This window comes from Culex quinquefasciatus, chromosome 3 (genome assembly GCF_015732765.1).
Source record: "Culex quinquefasciatus strain JHB chromosome 3, VPISU_Cqui_1.0_pri_paternal, whole genome shotgun sequence".
Lineage (NCBI taxonomy): Eukaryota > Metazoa > Arthropoda > Insecta > Diptera > Culicidae > Culex > Culex quinquefasciatus.
In genome coordinates this window covers 132605551-132624864 of record NC_051863.1, presented here as the reverse complement: position 1 = coordinate 132624864, position 19314 = coordinate 132605551, and the positions used below count along the sequence as shown (strand labels likewise).

At 36.7% G+C, this 19314-nt stretch overlaps 1 protein-coding gene across 9 annotated transcripts in view; it reads right to left on the bottom strand.

Annotated features, from left to right (window-relative positions):
• Positions 1-19314, bottom strand: part of LOC6036544 (NAD(+) hydrolase sarm1) — a 143536-nt gene that overhangs the window by 39660 nt on the left and 84562 nt on the right. For 8 of the 9 annotated variants that reach the window (XM_038265864.1, XM_038265865.1, XM_038265866.1 and 5 more), the window contains 3 exons: positions 16303-16467; positions 6513-6886; positions 6053-6449 (listed from right to left, as the gene is read on the bottom strand). In XM_038265864.1, coding sequence (XP_038121792.1) covers positions 6053-6449; positions 6513-6886; positions 16303-16467 — 936 coding nt within the window. Of the gene's footprint in view, positions 1-6052; positions 6450-6512; positions 6887-10673; positions 10966-16302; positions 16468-19314 lie in introns of those variants that run through there. The other variant, XM_038265871.1, reaches the window with a different exon arrangement.

Here is a 19314-nt window from a genome sequence, read left to right as displayed (position 1 = left end):
ACCGGTCGGCGGAGCAGCAGCTTGTCTTCGTCACTAATAGCTAGAGGACGACGCCGCGACGGTGGAAAGTTTGACGTCGGACGGACGGCAGCTGTGAACGACGAAGGAGCCAACAGTACCGTTGACCTTTGGACGGAGCAGCGAAAATCTTGCTTGGAAATCACTACCGCACGAATTACGTAACGCCCGAGAAACATGGTGCCGCGACACTAAGTTCGATTTGGGGTAGGTCCACCCGAGGGACCTGCTAAGGCATTCGAGGTACTTGAAACGCTTTCATCGCCAATTGGAGATTTTGGATAACATATCTCTATATATGAAGAAGGGTATTCAAATTTGGGTTTCCGCAACTGAACTGGAAACACGTTATCGCGAAGGACTACACAAACTGACTGAGGAGAATTCTTTGAAGGACTTTCCGGTGAAGTCTGATGTCGCGTGAACTGTTCCAGGGGTCCTAGTGCGCAGGAACAGGATGTGTCGTTTACCCTTTCTGGCGTTGGTTTCATCATCAGGGACGTTTAGTGGGCACAAAAAGGTATAAGACCAATCCATGTTTAAATGGCAGTCAATATTTCAAGTTGGAGGAATATTTGAATATTTGTAATTAATAGCTCTATTTAAAATATTAGCTTTTTTTTAAAGAAAATCTAAATATTTGTTTATTGTAATTGAAAAGAATCAATTTAATTCGTTATTCATTTTCAACCCTTGTGGAAAAAATTCTCTCCGATAAAAAGGGACCATCCCCCCCGCTTCTAGACAATAGACCAAATTAAAAAAACTTTTTATATGCAGGTATCGCAATATTCTGAATTATTGTGTGTACATTAGGGTGACTAGAAAAATTGAAAATTTTGGAAAATCTCAAGAGATACCCGATTCTTTAGGCAATAATAAGTAACTGTGCCAAGTTTGAACCAATTCGGTTAAGGTTTAAGGGTCGCTATTTATCGTTGAAGTTTATATGGAGAAAATCAAGAAAATGTATGGGGAAAAACATCGCTTCAGGATTTTGGCAGCAGGTGGCGCAGGTCTCGCCCAAAAATGCACAAGTATGATATTCCTCTAGGAAATTCAATTTCCTACAACTTTGCAGAAGGGTGCAAAACGATCCGAGTTGATCATGATGAGTTATTAGCAATGCGATGAAAGGAAATCGGCTTATATATGTACGAAGTTGACTTTATAGCTGTCGGCCACCATTGCTAGTACCAACCACTAGTGTCTTCTTTTTTAACTACAAGGACTTCGCCGCCCTGGGCTCCTAAGTGTATGAAAGTATGGCACGGAGCGACGGCGCCGAACACCCATATTTACACAAAGAATTTTTAGAGCGCCCGCCGCGGGATTCGAACCAGCGACCTCTGGATTGTGAGTCCAGTGCGTGGTCCGATTGATCCACACGGGCGGGCTTATATATGTTCTTGAAGATATATAAGGGGTATATAGGAAGTATATAAGAAAATACTTTTTTTCGAAAAAAAAAACACAAAAAATCAGGATTAACTCGGATCGTTTTGCACCCTTCGGCAAAGTTGTATAGAATTGAATTTCCTACAAGAATCTTACACTTTGGAAATTTTGGGCGTGACTCGCGTTACCTGTTAGAAAAATACTGAAACTATGTTTTTCTACAGACATTTTTGCGATTTTCCCCATATAAACTTCAACGATAAAAAGTAACATTTAAACCTTAACCGATTTGGCTTAAAATCGGCACAGATACTTATTTTTGCCTAAGGAATCGAGTCAGAGGGTATCCCTGATGTCGATATTTTTTATTGTCACCCTAGTGTACAGTTTTGATGCTAAACAAATAAGGAAATGCATGTTTTTAGGCCATTACACAAAGTTTAAAACTTTTTAACAACCATTACCGTAGTAAGACTTAAAAATTTAGGAAAGAATTGATCTTACGATTTCTTAAATATTTTATTATTTTGGCACGCATACCTCCGTAATCATTTTTCAATAGGGCGTAACCTTAGGCAAAAGAGGCAATGTTACGCCCTATGGAAAAGTATTTGTGGAACAGTAATTAACAAGTTCGTTTTCGTTTTCGTTTTACGGAGCAAGGTGGGGGACGCGGCCTCAAGTCAGTCCAAGTCCGGTTTCTTGTGGAAAAAAGGGTAGTGGCCGAACTAGTATTGCATACCAAATGAACACCACCGGAAGATATAGGGGATCAGGAGGGGGAAGGTGAAAGTAAATTAGTGTAGGTGTGAGTAGTAAGAACTTGGATGACTTGAGCAGTTACGGTAATCTAAGTTTAACACTGAATAAAGAAAATCTGAAATTATGATTCAAAGTAAAAAGACCCGGAAGAAATCAAATTATTAATTAATTGAATAAGAAAATGTAACTAATCGGAGATTTTTACAAAAAAAAAATCAAATTTAAAGGGAATTTAAAAAAATACTGGATATCGAAAGATGAAAACCAACTTGTCTATAGAATGTAAATGTTGATGCATTTTTTTCTGGGCCCCGTCCTGTCGCGTCCGTCAGTATTCTTGTCGTACATTACAACTAGAAGCAGATCTGCCAATGAAATAGTACACTTCGACCAGTTCAACCAATCATTTACGGGAAACTAACATTTATCAACAACCTAAACTAAACTGTCTGAAAGTAACTTGAATCTCAAATTCCCGATTTTTTAATTGCAAAGCCAAACATTCCTTTACCTTGTGTTTAAACCAATAAACATAAACAAACAGTTCATACTTTACAAGTTGAACACTCGTTGTTTAGAAGACTAACTCGTGCCTTCCATTCCATTAGGGCACAGAAGCTCTGCAAACAAGAGTGTATACCTTATGTAAACTATCATTTAAGTGAAAGGGACACACTCCTGCTCACCAAACCCATGCGCCCTTTTGAAATGTTAGGCTCCATTTGATCGTCAAAACTCCAGTAGATCCTCGATTCGCAACAATGGTCGATACAACCATAATCCGAGAACCGTTAGTTCAACAGATTAACGAACTTTGTCCGATATCATTTCATTATTGATTGATCGAGACGCTATGGCAACTTTGACAAATCATGAATGAAAATTAACTATTCTGGCTGTATTACTTGCCCCGCTGACTGCCTAACGTACTTCTGAAAATTGTTGTCTTTTAATCTAATTCCTAAAATTACTAAATGTAAAATAAACAAAGACCCAATTTTAATTTTAATTTGGAATTCGAATGCAAAACTATTTTTTTGAAAACTAAGTCCTAACCTAACTCCCACATTCGATAGGGGAAAAGTCACATATGTAGCGGTTTGTTGTACATTTGTGATATTTCCACTATCGGAGAACCTCTTGGTCTCGACGCCAGCTTAACTCACCAGCAGTCGCGTTAGTATTCATTGTGCACACGTTGTAAGGACATTTTAAGAGAGCCCAAAATACGCGACTTCTAGATGGTTAAGCCAAAAGACATCGATAAGCCTTGGTGCTACGGCAAAGCGGGTTCTCATCAGCATGGAACGATATCCATTGTGTTAATAAAATGGAAGTTTTAACAGTGTTTGGAACAATACAATTAAACCATCAATTTCATTACCACGACGGATCTATCCATACCCCTTGACAAAATGAGTACTATAACGATCTATATAATACTCCTCTGGCAAGGCCCAAGGTGGAACAGTAATTAACAAGTTGCAAAAAAAAAAATCATCGTACATTCATCCAAGGAGGCTCTGCCGACCGGAATTGCAAAAAAAAGTTTTTGTTATTTTACAGTTTTTTTAGTACAGTTTTTTTTTCCTATTTTTTAATTTAGGCCTTCCAAACAATTAGGGAGAAAAACAATTAGCGGAAAACAGAATGTTTCGTGGAATTCAAGGTCTTCAAGGATTTGTGCAACCAATTTTGAATTCATTGTGTAACGGATTATTTTTGCATTTTTAATCATATGTTACACAGAAAAAAAAAATGATGGTAATATTCATCAGGAAATGGTGACAAATTTTATGTGTGTGATTAATTTTACCTCAGAAAATGATGAATTTTCATCAGTTTTTGATGAATATTCATCAGGTTCACATTTTTACACATTTTTTATGTAATATTACTCAAAAAAAGAGGCAACCTACCAAATTTTCAACATTCCAAAATTCTTTTTTTTTGTGTACCATATGCTTTAAACAAATTATGATTTGATTGACTTTGATTGAGACTACAGATCGGAAAAAGAAGGTAACACTTAAGAATAAAAAAATGTTTCCATAGGTTCATTGAAATTCTGCAATTTTTTTACAGTGACTGCCTTAAATCACAAGGACGCTTTTTTGTATTTCTGTTTCAAACAAAACTCAATAAAAAGTTTAGCTTTTTTGAACCTTTCATAGTATTTTACAAAATTCTTTATTTTGTTTTAAGCTGTAAGCTATTATGTTTCAACAAATTTATGGGTTGTTGAGGCCCCAGTTAACGGTACTTAAAAATAAAATGACATATGCATGAAATTTACAAATATTTTATTGGGTTGGCCCTGGGAAATAAGCAAATAGCTTACTCTTAAATTAATTAAATGTTTTGAAGCAAGCTTTTAGTTTTTTATGTGGGAAACGGCATGTAATTCCATCCAGCACCCAAATGTTGATATATCAATACATTGACGTTCAACTGTACAGCCTCCGATAGGGATTTTCAACGAAAATCGACTGATAAATAGTTGACATATTTTTTTATAATTTGCTCAAATAGTGAGAAACAGCAAACTGGATGGAAAAAGGACCGAATGAATTGAATGAGTCTTAAACAAAATATTGAAATACGCTATGGAATCACACTGACCATGGCAGAGAAGTGTTCAAAGTACTTCAAGAAGAAGTTTTCATAAAATTTTGAATAGTTTAAATAGTTAGTTAACTATAATTAAGAAAATGTTGATGAAAAGCATTATTTTAATATTCTCAAATTGTCATGATTTTCTCAATGAACATGATTTCGAATCGGAAAACGGAAGGCATTTTCAGATTCTTTGGTAAATTTTCTACTACAAGAAGGTTAAATAGGTTTGTAAATGATAAATATTATGTGTTTTTGAAATATAATTCAGAAAAATATAGGTATTTGCAGTATAACAAATTTCATATAAAATGTGAAAAATTGTGATTTGTGCTTCGAGTTCAGTTTTAAATGCAATATGAATCGATAATTTTATAAACAAAACTAGTTTTAACAAATTTAAGGCAAAATTGTGACTTTTTAACAATTTTACTTGAAGTTTATATGTATTTTGTTAAAAAGTTCATAAATTCAGTTAACTAAATATAATTTTTTTTTTCTGAGAAACTATATTAGCAACCTTAACGATGGTAAATTTGACGTAAAAATAAAATTTGAACACTTAAAATCTGATTTTAACAAGAAAAACTACGACTATCAAAGTCACCCCGGAGTTCAAAATAAGAATTTTCAACGCAACTATTTTTTAAGCACCAGTGAAAAACTTTTTTTTTCAAAAACAGTGCATGGACCTTGTGTGGCCTACCCCAGTACATGTTTTAAAAATAATAATCTTGAGAAAAATCTTACCAAATGGAAAATATTCCAAAAATAAATTGAAATCCTATCAATGTTACTCCAGTTTACGGTATGTCTGGTACTACTATTGAACAAATATTTTCCAATTTAAATTTTAAATGAATGAAAAAATATTTAAGGTTAAAAAAAACTACGTGCTCAACATCAAATTAGTCAAGACAAAAAGATACGAATGTCAAGGGCGCCACGAAGCCTCGGAACAGCCCATAACATCAGCGAAGCATCGCTCGCAAAAGCGTACGTTTGAAATCCCCAAACCTCCACCGCCGGTCATGAATGAGTCATTCACCGGCACACGAGCATAACAGAAAACGACCTTGGCCGATGCGATGCGCGCGCTTTCCACAAAAATTCCAAAACATGGGAAAGAAAAGCACAAACTCAGACCGCGTGTTGTGGTGAGTCATCGTCTCTCGTGTGTCGTTTTTCAATTGTTATGCTGGAAGGCACTTGTTGGGCCTCCCAATTGGAGCATCCTCCAGCGATGAGTCACACCTACCTTCAACAGGGCACCTTTCTCCTCCGTTTTAACCCCATCCACCTCCAGCGTGTTGCTCATCGCGGCCAGGCCCGTCTGCTCCTTATACTCGACGTCCCCAGCCTGCAGCATCTTACTGGAGGCCGAATTGACGGTTGCCTGCTCGCTGCTGAACCCATCGGTGACCACTTTGGTCTTTGATTCCGACGTGGTCTGCTTCTGCTCGAATTTGACCGTGTCCCCGGTGGAAACGACCGACGATCCTCCTCCGTTCATCATGGTGCCGTTCTGCGACACGACCATCCCATTTGGGGGCTTCATCATTATGACCGAGCCACCCATCTCGCCGTCCGAATCCGGGTGAGTCACCTGGTAGTCCGGGTTGGGGTCGTCCAAGCTGTCCATCGAGGAGCGAAGCCTGAAAGGTACGAAGAAGCGATTTAAGTTTGAAATTCTCGTGAAATTCCCCAAAAGTTCTTACCTCTTTTGAAGTTCGGTCAGATTGGACGAGCTTCCGGTGATGTGCTGCTTCTTGATTTGGCTCGACGAAGAGGACGCGGACATCGTCGAGGAGGAGGACGTGGACACCTGGCTGCTGGCAGTCGAGTGACCCATCATGTTTTTCATTTCGGCCATTGAGTTTTGCATTTCACCGAGGCCCTGCTTGATGGCGGCCGCCGAACTGGACGAGCTGGAAGAGGACTGTTTTGAGGAGGACGAGGACAAGGACGACGAGGCGGTGAGGGATGACGACATGAGGCGCTGCGTGGAGGACGTTTTGGCCATACGAGACGTGGTAGATGTGGAGCTGGTAGAGGACACTTTGCTGCTGGAACTGGTGCTGCTGTTGAGGAGCTGGAATGGGAAAAAGGGAGATTTAATGAGTTTATTTTTATTTTTTTTTTATTTGAAAATGAGCAATTGGAGCAATTTATTTTATCTGAAATTTAACCAAAATTTCTTAAATTCCTAGTGCAACTTTATGAATGATTTTTTTCTTGATTAACTAAAGTTGGATTGAACTGTGTAAGTACATATTCTCATAAACAGTTCTCAAAAGACAGTTCGATTCATTCTCCGTTAATATTTGACCATCAATCAAAAGTTTCTGGACCAAAAATAATCAGTTTAAATAAAACATCAAACTGCTTAATTTGAAAAGTTATCAAAACCTTGATACTTTTTTAACGCCAATTTGACTAAAAATTTAGAGTTTCAGTAAATTAGTCAGCATAGTCTAGACTCGATTATCCGGAGAATCGAATTACCAATTTTTCTTTTTCGTTGTCCTATTTGGATTTTCGAGCCCCCTAAACTACGCTAAAGGGATTAAGAATTTTAAAATCCAAGATGGCGGCCAAAATGGGGGTTGTGAAATACTGAAAAAAATGCATTTTGCAATTTAAAAGGCAACCAACTATTCAAGTTTAACCCTTTCAAGCCTGATGGGTCATATATGACCCAAAAATGAAAATTTTCAAAGCTAGCCTATAATTTTCGTATGGTCTTAAGAATCATTTTCCCATCTTTAGATTAAAAAATATTTCTTTGAAAATTCAGGCTCGAAAGGGTTAACTGAAATTGGGTTACACACGGAAAAAAGTCAATTCCCGTAATCGTGCATTGTGTTCATGAATTTGAGAATCACGAAGGAATATATTCACGTTTATAGTGCAAATGCACCCAGGGTTGCGAATGAGCGAGCGAGCCAGAAGCCGTGCTCGCTCATTCATGAGCATAAGGACTTAACAGTAAGCTCGTGCTCGCTCATTCTCATCGCATGCGCTCGCGCTCAATGAGCGCTCATCAGCAAATCAGGTAGATTTTTAGTATTGTTGATGAATTTGGCACAGGCCAACTGGATTGCCACTTTTGAAGATAATTTCATCGCGTAAAAGGGACATGAACTCATCAAAGTTGCATTGGTAATTTAATTTTGGTTAACCGCGGTAAATTTTCATGAAATCATTCGTTGGCGGCGAACTGTCAAAAATTGATCGCCGTGGATTGCGGGGGATACTTTTCTACCACAGTTTTTTTGTGTGATCAATGTGGTAATGGTAAATGCTTTGGTATTTCAAGAGAATTTACCGAGGTTAACCAAAATCAAATTAACAATGAAACGTCAGCCTATATTTTTTCCAGAGTTTGATAAGAAAACTAGTTTTGATTAAATTCCTGATAAATGAAAAATGGCTGACTCGCAATTATGGTGTCTTAATTTGCTAAGAATCCCAGACACTCTTTTTAGCTTATTTCACTTTCAAATTTAGAGTAAACTGTCAAAGAACGGAATTTTTAGGTCTTAAATAAGCTGTAAATAGGATTGTAATCGATTTTTTTATATTAAAACATGTTTTTACTTGTGAGCACGCTCATTTCACATTTGTTTATTTGGATCGACTCCAGCATATAAATAAGATAATTGATGTGAAAATTATCTAAGACACAGATTTGACATTTATTATGCAAAATTATTTACAAATAATTGACTAAACAAGCTGAGATGCCCAGGAATTAAAACGTTACGAAACGTATTACCAAGAAAACATTTTTGTGTTCCTTAAAAGATACTTTTCAGCTTTATTAAATAGTTCACTTGCACGTGTCACTCTATTATCAACTTTTTTTATTAATCGAATTATTTCTACACAGTAAAAAAAGTGTACATTTGGAAGGTGTAATTTTGTAAGGTTGAATATTACCTCTTGAATGTTATAATTTTACCTCGATTTAGACTGAAAAAGTTGCATTACACCAGAAAAGTGGTAAAATTACACATTTTCAGAAGTAAAATTACGCATTTTTCTAACATAAAAGACGTACTTCCCAGATGTAATATTTCTATGTTTTTTTTTTACTGTGTACAGATCTTAATGTAACAACTGGACTGTTGCCCACTTCAAAGTTAGAAAAAAATGTCTAAAAACAAAAACAAACCAAAATGATCAAGGGGTCAGTTGATGCAAAAAGCAATCTAAATCAATAAAAAATCATTGATTTTCAGATTTTATACATTTTCATATCACATTAAATCGAAATTGTTTCTGTAACTTTTATTTTTTATTTAAATAGCCATTAAATATATTTTCGATTGACATGAGTTTTAATAAACTTTATGAAACCTGTGCTTTTTTGTCAAAAATCATATCATCTTATTTTACCAAATTTCGATTTTATCATAGGATTTTTATTTTTGTTTATTTTCGTTTTTTGACATATTGAGCCGAGCTCCTGTCTAATCTAATCAAATTTAACCGAACATAAGGAAGAACTTAGGGTTAGATTACGCCCCAACTTATTTCTTGTCAATATTAATGATTGCATTACATCCCCGAAGTAACCCCAAAAATGTACAGCAAAAATTAAAGCGGCCAGGTCAACTGCGTTGCATTAACCGCAGAGACAGATTCAGAGAACGTATCACATTTCACAGCATCAACAGGGAAAGAAGGATGCGTGGACATACCGTCTCAAACGCTAACATTTTTTTAAAACTTATTCTTACTGTAGTTTTTAAACCTGAGTTTTCAAATTCAGTGTTTTTGACTAAATTTTCCCATTTTGTTATTGTCTTACTTCAGCTATTTAATTTAAGTAATTTTTAAACTTGTTTTTTTTTTCGGCTTGAGCATTTTCAGCTCAGTTTTTTCAGCTTTTTTCATGTTGAATTTTTTCCTAGTTTTTCAGCTCTTTTTAATTTAAGATTTTTCAACATGTTTTAAATTTTGTCTAGAGTTTTCCAAGTTGAGTTATTTTAACTTTTTTTTTGTTTTCTTTGACTCGCTCAATTGCTTTTAGACTATTTTATATCAAGTTACTTAAAGTTTATGTGCTTTTTGCGGGCAAATAATTCCTATTAACAAAAACGTATTGGGATTTAAAAAATTGTCATTTCAGCAACAAAAATCTGGTTCCTTGCAATTACATTATATTCTTATCGAAAATATACAAAAATAAGACCAAAAAGACCATCATTCTTAACAAAACGTATGAGTCATATCCGAAACAATGCAAATCACACCTCTCTAAGACTCGCCAAACCATTCTTATCAGTTGCATTGGTCTTAACCTCGCGTCGCGTCTATTTTTACCTCTAGGAAAGGTGCACAAAATTACTCAAAACAATCACAAGTTGCCAACACATTCACACCAATCTCGTGAGTGTTTTGGTTGAGTTGCTGAAAGCGGGTTGTGAAGTTTGCTTGGCGTCTGCGAAATTATACTGAACACGTGCGCCAAGTGGACCCACGATATGTCATTAATCATTGGATTTATCTGATGATTGAGTTGTAGCACAAGGAAGCATCATTTACTACCATGCTGCTGGCAACAAGTCAATTTTCTTTTTGAATAATTTTATGTCTGAAACTACACTTTAAATCAAGATATTTCGTCGTTCAAAGTCGAAATCTTCTTCGGGAACAAATGCACCACCTTAAATTTCCTTGTTTCAATCACAGATCGTGAAGATTCATGTTCTCCGACTTTCAAGTGGGCGACAAGATTTCTACCTTTTTCAGTCGCTATTTTAGTACAGTCACACGTTGCCAAACGTTATTTTTGTTCTTTATTGGTGTAAGTCCATAAATCAAACAAAAAACTAATGTATTCATAACGTTGAGCCGGTGCTTTTTGTTACCTTTTTCGTTATATTTTTATCTAATTTATTATTCTCGTTAAAATATGTATAAACAGCACTTTGCTTTCAGTGGCGTTTTTTTGCACTTTGCGAAGTCTTTTTTCTTGGTTCGAAATTAAATCACAATTTTCGTAGTTTCCTGGAAACAACTTTTAACAAATATTCCCAAATTCTTCGAAAAATCACACACACACTCTTTGTTCGTCACACTATAGGTTCGCCCGAAATTGGCGCCGTTTCGCGAGATGTCTCGGTCGTTCGATCGTTGTACAAGTACTGCTGACCCGGGGCCGGGTTCTCGGAAGCAAGAGGCCGTTTGTCGTCGACGACAGTTTTTCAAAATTTTCATGTCCTGTGACGTGGTGTGACTCTGTGTTTTGCAAACGAAAGCTGTTCGTTTTGATTTGCGGCGGTGGTGTGAGTGCGGTTCTAAAGATGGAACGGTGATTTCAGAGTTGGCGACCTTTTCGAGACTGATTTTTCGGGATTTGTTGGAAAATTTAAGAACTTTCGTGAATATAATCGTTTTCGCATAAAAATATGTTTTAGTTTGTTTGTTAAATTTATCTGTCATGACCTCAAAAGCAATTTTCAAAAAAATAGAGGATTTTCAGCATGGGCAACGTTGATGAAACAAAACAGCATGCTGGGATCGCATTCTTGCTCTCTCATGAATCACTGCCTAAAACCTTTATCCTCACGTGAGAGTGCCAACTCTTTACTCTCCGGTTTTCCACAATAATCGAGAGAGTTTAGCGATCAAAGCGGCCATAACTCAAAGGTGGCTCACTCGTGATTAGATGTCGTCTTCTCGTGCGCACGGTTCTCTTCTGAGGCGATACCTTTTAATTCGTGAGCGATTTGATTCAAAGGGGAGAGGAGAGCATCCAATCGCTGACTAGTTTAAGATCAAAATCGCTCATCGTAACGTTGACGTTTTTAAGCTTAAAAAATTGCAATTCTTTTCTTAAAACTGTAATAAATAATAACAACTATAAGAAATTCCTTATGCTGTTTTACCGTGAGTTGTTTTTTCAACAACATCACCAAGAAACTAGCACAATGACCTGCTGGCACAAAAGGCACCTATCATCAATTTACGTCACACGCTACAAGTGATTTCCTTGTACTACCAAACCAGTACAAACCGCCAAACCAAGACAGAGTGATTCAGCTTAATTTATATGAAAAAGAAAAAACTTCTCCCGATCAGTAAACGCCACCCCGTGTCACGCATTCGGTGGCCTGACGGCGAAGAAAGTGGCGGACGATAAATATTGTTTATAAATAAAACATTGTCGAAACATTGACACTGCATTACTCACACGCACCGGCTTCCTTCAGCCAAAGTCATGTCAAGTCCTTCAAGTCCGAACGCTGACTAACGCAATGTCAAGGGTGGCATCCGATGTGTGAGGGACTAGAATGTGTGATTACTAGTACGTGAATCACTTATGTAATAATTGTACGCAATTATTACACAATATAGCAGGTCTACGAACTTGCATGTTGGGGAAACGTGTCAACGTCATTTCTCAGAGTAACAAGTCGGACTTACGTTTTAATATTTCATTTTTAGTGTGAAGGAAGGGATTTCCCGCTGTTTATTTTCGTCGGTTTTGGTCTGTTACTCGGAACCTGTCTCGGACCGCTGTTGACAGTCGCTAAAATTTGGCGAAACTCTGTCTGTTTTATTTTGATCTCGTTTCCACGAAAAGCGCACCGTAGTCGGGACCGACTGAAACCGTGCCAAGAACGAGAGCGACCGGATCAGATGGTTGCGATAGTTTCGTATGATCTGTTTTCTAACAAGTTTTGCTTTGTTTTAAATGTTTGATTATCAATTATAACATTTGTTTCTTCAGGAGTGACCAAAACATTCATAATTGGTCTGAGGCAAAGTCATGCGCATGCTTCGACATTCTTGCTGGTTTTATGAAACATTGAATGCAATGGTGTCAGTTTGTTATTTTTGGCCTGACTTCTGGACAGTAATAAATTCGGTTTCAGCAGTGAATTGCTCAATTTTCAAAACATATTTTCCTACATTTTTAGTTTATTTGAAATGATTTTAAAATATTTTGTGAAATATTTAAATTATTTTCAATTTTTGTACAATCCAAAAATAGAATTGATTAAATGAATATTTTTTAAAGGTTTTATCTTTCTTCTTTTCTCAAAATCAAAACACAAAAATGTGGCACCCTTCGTGTGATGTATGGCTTCTTTCGTTTTTTCGAATGAATATTAAACTTTTGTGAAATTAGGAAGCGGCCGTGGCTAACTGGTTACGGTGTTCGCTTTGTAAGCGAATGGTCCTGGGTTCGATTCCCATCTGCTCCCAACGAGAAAGTATAGGAATTATAAATCTTGAAACTCTGAACATGAACGAAAAATCAAAGTCGCCCGAGTCGGGGTTCGATCCTCCGTCCTTTGGATTGGTAAGCAAAAATGCTAACCACTAGGCCATCACAGCTTGGTGAGCGATGACTGGAATTAGGAATACTGTTACTATCAACTATATACGCGCTGGGTCCTTGTCCATTTGACAAGGGTTCGGAAGTTCTAAATAACGTTTGAACCCGATTGGTGCAAACGTTCTTCAGGGCGGGGCTTGTCGATAAAAGCTGAAGTACCTCGCGCTCGGCTAGCCAGCGTAGAAATGGGTCACCGAAGCTCGGCAGAGCTAACACCTTCCAAATGCCTATGCGAGTTATTTGCATGTATAGAATGTAGATCTAAAAATACATGGAAACAACTCAATTTGTAAGAAGCGGCCGCGTGGTCCCGTTTGGTTGGTTGCACACACGCACAAAATTAAACTTTTGTGAAATTCTAAAGTATTTTTTTCAATGAACTTTTTTTTTAATTTGTGGTTTATGGCTTTGTTCGTTTTTTTTTCAATGAATATGACACTCTTGTGAAATTTTCAAGTCTTTCAATAAAAATATTTGTTTTTATTTTTGTAAAAAAAATTAAATGAGAGCAATTATCTATTTGGACCATTTCAAAAGTTGTGCTTGATTTTAACATTTTGCAATTATTTTTGTCATTAAAGATCAGAAAATTTCCCAAAAGTTTCATTTTTTAACATTGAAAATCGAACCAATAGTTTCCGAGATATCGTCAGTTGGAAATTACAGGATAATCATTAATCAGGTGTCACTTAAAAACCAAATTTGTAAATCATTTGTGAGGCTGTATCTCAGAAACTAATTACCCGATTTTCAAAGTCTCAGAGAGAAAATGGTTGGAAATTTTCTCAGCTTTTCAAAGGTATTTTTGGGGTGGATTTCCTTCTATTTTTCTATTTTTTAATCAACAAATTTGCCTAAGACACCAAATCGATCAGAAAATCCCATCTAAAGATTCAGAATTTCATATACATATTTACGTACCCATTTTTGTATGGAAAACTAATAATGCAAAATTGCTAAATGCAAAAGGGCGAAACATTCATATCACGCCAATTTAAAATGTTAGTCTTGATTTAAATTTTTTTTATTTTCATTTTTTAACATTGAAAATTGGACCATTAGTTGCGGAGATATTTGCATTGGGGTCATCCATAAACCACGTAGACCAACCAGAATTTAATTGTTTTACCTGGTAACCCTGATTTGAGTATTCAGAGGTCCTCTTCATGTCTCTTCAGAAATTTTATTGGAATTTTTTTGAACTTTTCGAAGTTTTTGTTCTGGAATGATGAATGATTTTTTATTCAAAAAAAAAAGAAAAACGGGAATTTTCAGTTAAATTCCATATTAAGTAGCGGTATCTTGGAAACTAGGGCGTTCAATTTTCCCGGGTTTTGATTTTCCCGGGAAACGTGAAAAATATTTTTGAAATCCCGGGATCTCGGGAAATTTTTGAACCAGTCATAAAATCTATGTTTTAATAATATTTTATATGTTTTCAAGCTTAAAATTATAGAATTAGCTCAATAATAATAATATTTGGTGACAATCTACGCTTCAATCTAAACAAGGAAGACAGTATTTGAATAACTTAAAAGAAATTAAAAATGTTTTTTCAGGATTTGAAAAAAAAACTACAAATTGCAATTTCAATGTGATTCAAATTAAATAAGTATTTTATAAATATATGTTTCATATTTTTTTTATATGCCATAACTAGAAAAGCTTGAACAACTATTTTCTTTCATACTTTTCATATCTATTTTTTCATAAAATTATTTTTATTAGCACCGAAAAGGATGGTGCTGGGACCTGGTTAGGACCGAGTCGGCTTTTGTAATTACATTTTTCTTAAAGTTAAGAGTAATTAAAGAGATTTCATAAAAAAAAATCTAGAGATAAAATGATACAAGCAAGGATAAAAGTCAATTTTAGATATGTTTTGAATGTCTTATTTTATATAAATCATATTTTACTAATTATCTTTAAGTTTCTTCCGCCAACTAGGGAAAATCAGGACTACAGGAGGCAAAGGTACAGGAGATTTCAGAGCAATAAATTTGGAAATTGGTGTTCCAATTGTTTTGATTCCGGTGTTTGATGATAAATAATATAAGATGATATTTTTTTTTCAAATTTAAGATCCTTAATATAAACATAATACCCAGTCTTTAAAAAACTTTTAATGCTTTAAAATACGGATTGATTGTTATTATTTTAATTCCTACAACCAAATCTGAATTTCCAGACCAAAATTTGATATTTTTTTTTTGAATTTCGGGAATTTCCGGGACAAATCATGAAAATTCCCGGGATTCGGGAATTCCCGGTTTTGGAAAAATCCCGAGAATTCCCGGGATGGACGCGCTTTTGAAAACGGTGCATATTATAAAAAAAATCTGTAGTACTTTTCGAAAAAAAATTGATTTTATATTAAAAAATGAAGTGAATTTACGACACATTTTTTCAAAAAAATCATAGCTTTGTGTTTTTGTCTGTACTTCTTTATGGTTCAAAAGTTACGGTTTTTGTCTCCTAAAACTTTCCATAAATTTCATAAATATAAACATGGGTTTTGGGACATAGGTTTTAGCGGAAAAAATAAAAAATAATAATCGGCAAAATAAGAAAAAATCCGTGTACTTATTTCATTTCGAAAAGTTCTCATCAGTACCTATAACTTGGCTGAAGACACCAAATCGATCAGAAAATTCCTTCAAAAGTTACAGGTTTTCGAATATTTACGTACCATTTTTGTATGAACAACTGTAAACATTGTAGTGTGAACTAATGAGACAAAATGGCTTCTTTGGTCATAGGGAAGGCCCCTAAAAAGATTGAGTCAAATAAAAAAAAATACAAAAAATCAAAAAGGGCCGAACTGGGCGATGTCGCAGAATTGCTCAAATTCTGTAGTAATAATTTATCTCCTTCCCATAAGATTTAATTCTACGTATAAAAACTTTTTTGCAAGATGATTTTCCCCACTCAGAATTCTGCTACAAAGATCGATTCCCACTTTATTATAATCTTAATGACCCGCCATTACGCCCCAAATCCGGCACGGCAGATTTGTGTGCGCTGATATATTTTCCCTGCGCGGGACCCCCATATTTGGCGCAAAGATCAACCCGCGGGAGTCCCGAGTCTCGTCTCGCTCAATACGGTAATTCCAAACAAATGACCTCTCTCCTCCCGGCGCGGACACTTACCTCCTGTGCGGCCGAGCTGGTCATCGCCGTCGATGCCGTTCCCGCCGAGGCCAGCGATGACGAGGATGATGCATTCGACGATCCAAACAGGCCACGGGTCGGGGGCGTAGGTGGTCCGATCATCGTTCCTCCCGGGCTGCCCGTGTCGGATGCCAGGTCGGACATCTGCGCGGGGAAAAATAAAGAGACAAAAGGTGAGATGATAAGTGGGGGTGACGGCTCAAGTTTGCGGACAAAGTGTGTGAGTGTTGTGTGTATGTGGAGAAGCGCTTAGTGATTAATTAAAATGCAATATCAATCAGAGTGAGGTAGTTAGAATGCAAATTAGCACCGAGATTGGCACCGATTTCGATGGATTTGCGTTTGTCAAGCTGAGAATGCTGATGAGATGAGATACAGTAGAGTAAAGTTATCTGCTAAATGAACAGTTGGTTTAGATTTGATTTTATTCCACAAAAAACATGATTTTAAAAAAATGTTTTGTTTATTGGGTAAATTTAAGAAATCATGGTTTTCTTAATTTTTTGTGCTTAATATCAATGCAGTTCATAAAATCTTTTTAGTTAAATTTAGTCATACATATTTTTAAATTTTGGTAACCATTACCATTACCATTTGTAACCATTTGCAGGGCTACAGAGTTAGATTCGGAGTCGGTGGAGTCGACACTTTTCGAGGACCCGGAGCCGGATTTGTTGTCTCTGGAGTCGGTTTTCTTGAATAAAGTTATGTTTGCACTTTGATTTAGCATTTCGATGCCTCTGTGCTCTCTTGTTCTCATCTTGCTGGTATTCTTATCTATAAATCTCAAAAATCACTAAAAAATTTACCTCAACAGGCATCCTAGATATATCTTTAAGTATACTTATCGACAAAGAATCAAAACGGATTTAAAGACCATAAAAAGCGTTTTAAAGCTAAGAGATTTCTCTACAAAGGAGAATGGGCGAATTTGGTCCAAGGATGTACACGAACGGGACCAACTTTTTTCGAAAGATCTCGCCGAGACATGAAAAAAAGTCTTCTGGACCAACTCTCTAGACCCCGGGGTTCAAAAGTTACATGTTGTTGAAGTTTGTGCATTTTGAGTAAAAATATACAAAAAATCGGATTTTTGCTATTTCTAAAATCATTTATAAAATCTCTGTTTCATTATGGATTGCGATTTTCTTGACTCCATTCGACGCGTATCAGCAAAAACTATGAATTCTAATATGTCTTAGCATGATTAAAACATGATTTCTCTTGTTTTTATCCGTTTGAACCGTTTGTGCAAGAGGCATCCCATAGAAAAAAGTCGAAACTTCAAGGTATTGAAAACGGATCCGACCCAAACTGCTTCAGTGAGTATGAAAGGCTTCAGTGCAATGTTGTAACAACTTATTGGGATGGTCTGAGTCATCCTAGAACTCCTTGGAGTTAAGACCGGTGAGTCTACCGCCGTAACAAGCAAGATGTCGGCGGTTTTTGACCACTGATCATACCCGCATGGCTTCAGTGAGTATGGTAGACTACTATGCTGATGTGTTAGAGTGTCCTGGGTTCTCCTAGGACTCCCTGGAGTTAAGATCTGTGGGTCTACTACCGTAACAAGCAAAATGTCGACAGGTTTTGACAACGGAACATACCTGCATAGCTTCAGTGAGTGTGGTAGACTACTTTGCTAATATGTTAGGATGTCCTGGGTCATCCAAGGACTCCCTGGAGTTATGATCTGTGGAGCTACAGCCTTAACAAGCAAGAGGTCGAAGGTTTTTGACCCCGGAACATACCCGCATAGCTTCAGTCAGTATGGTAGACTGCTTTGTTAATGTGTTGGGATGTTCTGGACCATTCCAGGGAGTCCTTGTAACAGCCGTAGACCTACAGATCATAACTCCAGGGAGTCCTAGGATGACCAAAGACATCTTAACACATTAAGAAAGCAGTCTACCATACTGACTGAAGCTATGCGGGTATGTTCCGGGGTCAAAAACCGTCGACCTCTTGCTTGCTACGGCTGTAGCTCCACAGATCATAACTCCAGGGAGTCCTTGGATGACCCAGGACATCCTAACATATTAGCAAAGTAGTCTACCACACTCACTGAAGCTATGCAGGTATGTTCCGTTGTCAAAACCTGTCGACATTTTGCTTGTTACGGTAGTAGACCCACAGATCTTAACTCCAGGGAGTCCTAGGAGAACCCAGGACACTCTAACACATCAGCATAGTAGTCTACCATACTCACTGAAGCCATGCGGGTATGATCAGTGGTCAAAAACCGCCGACATCTTGCTTGTTACGGCGGTAGACTCGCCGGTCTTAACTCCAAGAAGTTCTCGGATGACTCAGACCATCCCAATAAGTTGTTACAACATTGCACTGAAGCCTTCCATACTCACTGAAGCAGTCTGGGTCGGATCCGTTTTCAATACCTTGAAGTTTCGACTTTTTTCTATGGGATGCCTCTTGCACAAACGGTTCAAACGGATAAAAACAAGAGAAATCATGTTTCAATCATGCTAAGACATATTAGAACTCATAGTTTTTGCTGATACGCGTCGAATGAAGTCAAGATGAGCAAAATCCATAATAAAATGGAGATTTTATAAATGATTTTAGAATTAGCAAAACTACGATTTTTTGTACATTTTTACCCAAAATGCTCAAACTTCAACAACATGTAACTTTTGAACCCCGGGGTTTAGAGAGTTGGTCCGGAAGACTTTTTTTCATGTCTCGGCGAGATCTTTCGAAAAAAGTTGGTCCCGTTCGTGTACATCCTTGGACCAGCTCCCATACAAATTTGCCCATTCTCCTTTGCTATAAGAATACTTTTAACAGCAGATTTAAGATTTGTTATCATATTAAAGCATAATTCAGTTTCTAAATTGCTGCAATTATCATTTTTTTTTTTAAACTGTATATACTGATTACATATATTTGTCATTCTGTATACTGGAATGGCTGGTTGGAATAGTAGTTTTTAGAAAAATTGGTAGCAGAGCGTCCAATTTCCCGGGAATTCCC